This window comes from Micropterus dolomieu, linkage group LG21, assembly GCF_021292245.1.
Source record: "Micropterus dolomieu isolate WLL.071019.BEF.003 ecotype Adirondacks linkage group LG21, ASM2129224v1, whole genome shotgun sequence".
Classification (NCBI taxonomy): domain Eukaryota; kingdom Metazoa; phylum Chordata; class Actinopteri; order Centrarchiformes; family Centrarchidae; genus Micropterus; species Micropterus dolomieu.
This window is the reverse complement of record NC_060170.1, coordinates 1,832,240-1,835,209: the sequence shown is the minus strand read 5'-3', so window position 1 is coordinate 1,835,209 and position 2,970 is coordinate 1,832,240. Positions and strand designations below refer to the sequence as shown.

At 42.8% G+C, this 2,970-nt stretch overlaps 1 protein-coding gene across 1 annotated transcript in view; it reads right to left on the bottom strand.

Annotated features, from left to right (window-relative positions):
* Positions 1-1,523: 1,523 nt before the first annotated feature.
* LOC123959670 (poly [ADP-ribose] polymerase tankyrase-1-like) overlaps positions 1,524-2,970 on the bottom strand; it is a 19,917-nt gene continuing 18,470 nt past the window's right edge. Inside the window, exons 9-10 of the mRNA XM_046033854.1 lie at positions 2,157-2,289; positions 1,524-1,918 (exon numbers count right to left, since the gene is read on the bottom strand). Coding sequence (XP_045889810.1) covers positions 1,767-1,918; positions 2,157-2,289 — 285 coding nt within the window. The 3' untranslated portion in view covers positions 1,524-1,766. The remainder of the gene's footprint in view (positions 1,919-2,156; positions 2,290-2,970) is intronic.

Here is a 2,970-nt window from a genome sequence, read left to right as displayed (position 1 = left end):
AAGTTGCGCTATTTGCAAGTTTTCGTCAATGGGCGTGTCCGTGGCGTGGCGTCAAAGATCAACTCTTGATGATTCGCAATGACACAGGAAGTTGTTGTAACTTCAGTGTATATGCTCACATCTGCACCAAACTGTACATGTAGGATGAGAGTCCCGCCCTGAACACATGTACATGCTGACATTCACCCACAGTCATAGCGCCACTTGCTGGCAACAGGAAGTGACTTTTAACGAAGCAGCCCCCGCCGCACATTTCACCTATGTGCACGACCAACAGGAAGTCGGCCATTTTGAATTTTACGTCAAATTTTGGATGATTGACACACTCCGTACTTTAACGAACTCCTTCTGTAACTTCAGTGTACATGCTCACATCTGCGCAAAACTTTACATGCTTGATAACTCTCCCACCCCGAAGACATCTACACGCCAATAACGATTCATATTCATAGCGGCAAGTGCTACATAGCTCCACATAGGGGACACAGGAAGTGAGGTATAACACCTTCATGCAGCATCGGAACCGCGTAGCAAATTCACAGCCGCACCGGCAGAGCTCCAGAATATGCAACGCGGCCGGCTCACACCCGGACGTGCTACAAATGCGAGGGCCCGCCCAACGCTGCTTGCAGCTTTAATTTGTTAATGTACCTGCTTTGCACCTGCCTCGACTTGTCTTCTCCCTGCACTCACTCACTCACTCACACACACACACCTTTACCTCTGGTCTCTCGCTGCCAACACACGGCTTTCCCTGCCTGTCTGCTCCTGTGAGTTTCTCCATCAGCAGTAGTTTGTTTCATAAAGTAACCGAAAAGACACAGAACTCGTCTTATTTCTGGATTTCTCCATCCATGATCCGTTTTCACGGCAACAGGTGCGCCACATGCCAGCTTGTATGCCCTGTAAATACTAGGAGCACTTTCGGTCGGGAATCAAACCCCTCAGTGAGTAACGTCTGCCTTTCTGCATTACACACCGGTCTGAAAAAAACATCAGACTGAGGCACAGTGCAGTACAAGCGGTCTATCCTGAAATACTTTCTTTAAATGTTACATCCGGCAGCGTTACTGTATTAGCCTGTTTCACATATGAAGGTGAGAGAGCAGAAAACTTACCACATGTGTAAAGAAAGTGCGCTTTGAGTCCAGTCTGCTATGTCCAGGGCTCCATCGCGGACTAGAGTAACTGTTCAGAGACGAGTGGCGGGGGGAGAGTCCCGGCAGCAGTCAGTCCTCCCACGACATCCAGCCCATCACCACTTCCCACCCAATACAGTTACGACCCACTCACTAATGATTAACCCTCTTCAGCACAACCACGAGAAATACAAGACAAAGTAAGGCAAAGCTGCTCTTTCCTTTAACAGTATCTACTGTACAGTATTCCAGAACAGGGCCTGAGCATGATTTAAACTATCACATTTAACAATACAAAAAGTCTAGGTACCTGAATAAAGGTACCAACATAGGTACCTAAGTAAATGTGAAACACCAAAATAAGTATTTTGGGATGTAGTGAGCATGTTTTAATCTAATATCAACAGTTACAGCATAAAACCAGAAGTACAAATACATAACAACAAGCATGTGTAATATGGGAAATGAATCAAAACTCATTAATACTCTAAAATACTTTCAATTCTATTGGTGATCACATCACATTCACCACAATCACAAAGAGTACAGTAAACTGATGAGTAAAAAAAACTCACCAAGTTCATTTCTGAAAACAAACAGTTGTGGACAAAATATGTGGAGAGTTAATTATAATTCACTCTCCCAGTCTTCAGACTCTGAATAGTCTTTCTTCAAGAGCTTCTCCCAGTAGCAGTCCACTAGAGCGTTTGGCAGAAATTCCTCATCATCCAGCAAATGGATCATTTTGATTTTCATTAGACAGTTCAGACTGTCTGCCTCTGCATAAACAGAAGAAAATCATTCAAATCCATTCAAAACCATGCTTTAAATATGAAGTCCCTTTTTAATTCATTTAATGAGGCTGCTTGCAATAGTGCTCAGAGAAACTGCAGGTGGAAGACGTATGAGACTGGTAGTTAATTAGTGACAAAGAAAAAGGCACGCTTCAGTGGCTGTCTGCCTGTCCTCTAGCCCTGAAGGAAAAAGGCAGGATGTATGTGAAGCTGAACAACAGACCTGTGATAAGCGCCTCCTGAGAAGATACAGGCCTGCAGTGTTGAATATCATTCTCAGGATGTGTCTGTGGTGTGTTTTCTTCAGCTTCCATGTCCAATATGTAATTAGACAAAGGTTTGTCTCTGTACCTCACCTGGGAAAACAAAGAGGGAATCAGAAATATCTTGTAACATCATCAACGTGTACAAAGTAGGTTTGTCATTTTACAACACAGGGTTGCACAAGATTTAGTTCCCTTTACTCACAAAATCACATTGTGCACACATTATAAACAAAGGTGATATACAGTAGATGGGTGAATAAATAAAAAGTCATAGAAATAAAACTATTTTACATGGTGCAGTACTGAGGATAAATTTAAGAGTCCTGCTGCCTGAGGGAAGAGTGCTGCTCTGCAGTCTGGTGGTATGACAGCAGATACTTCTGTATTTCTTGCCAGATGGCAGCAGGGTGAACAGGCTGTGGCTGGGTGGGTACTGTCTTTTAGTGTCCTTTGGGCTATGCAGGCACCTCATTAAACAGGCAGCAATTAAACAGGCCTCTGTAGCACTACAATGTTAATTTATTCAATAGGATTGAAGAAATGGAGAAGCAGTTAGTGAAAGTGCAAGAGAGAGAGCGAGTGATAAAGCCATAGAGAGGGATAGAGGGGTAGTGGGGAACAGCCTACACATTATACACACGTACATAGACAGTAAAGGTAATGTTGGTACAGGCTGAATGAATAATGGTTCAGATATTTATAGTAATGTTTATTATAACATTGTTAATGATAATTTTCGTAATGTTTATGATAACAATAACAATTAAAGCT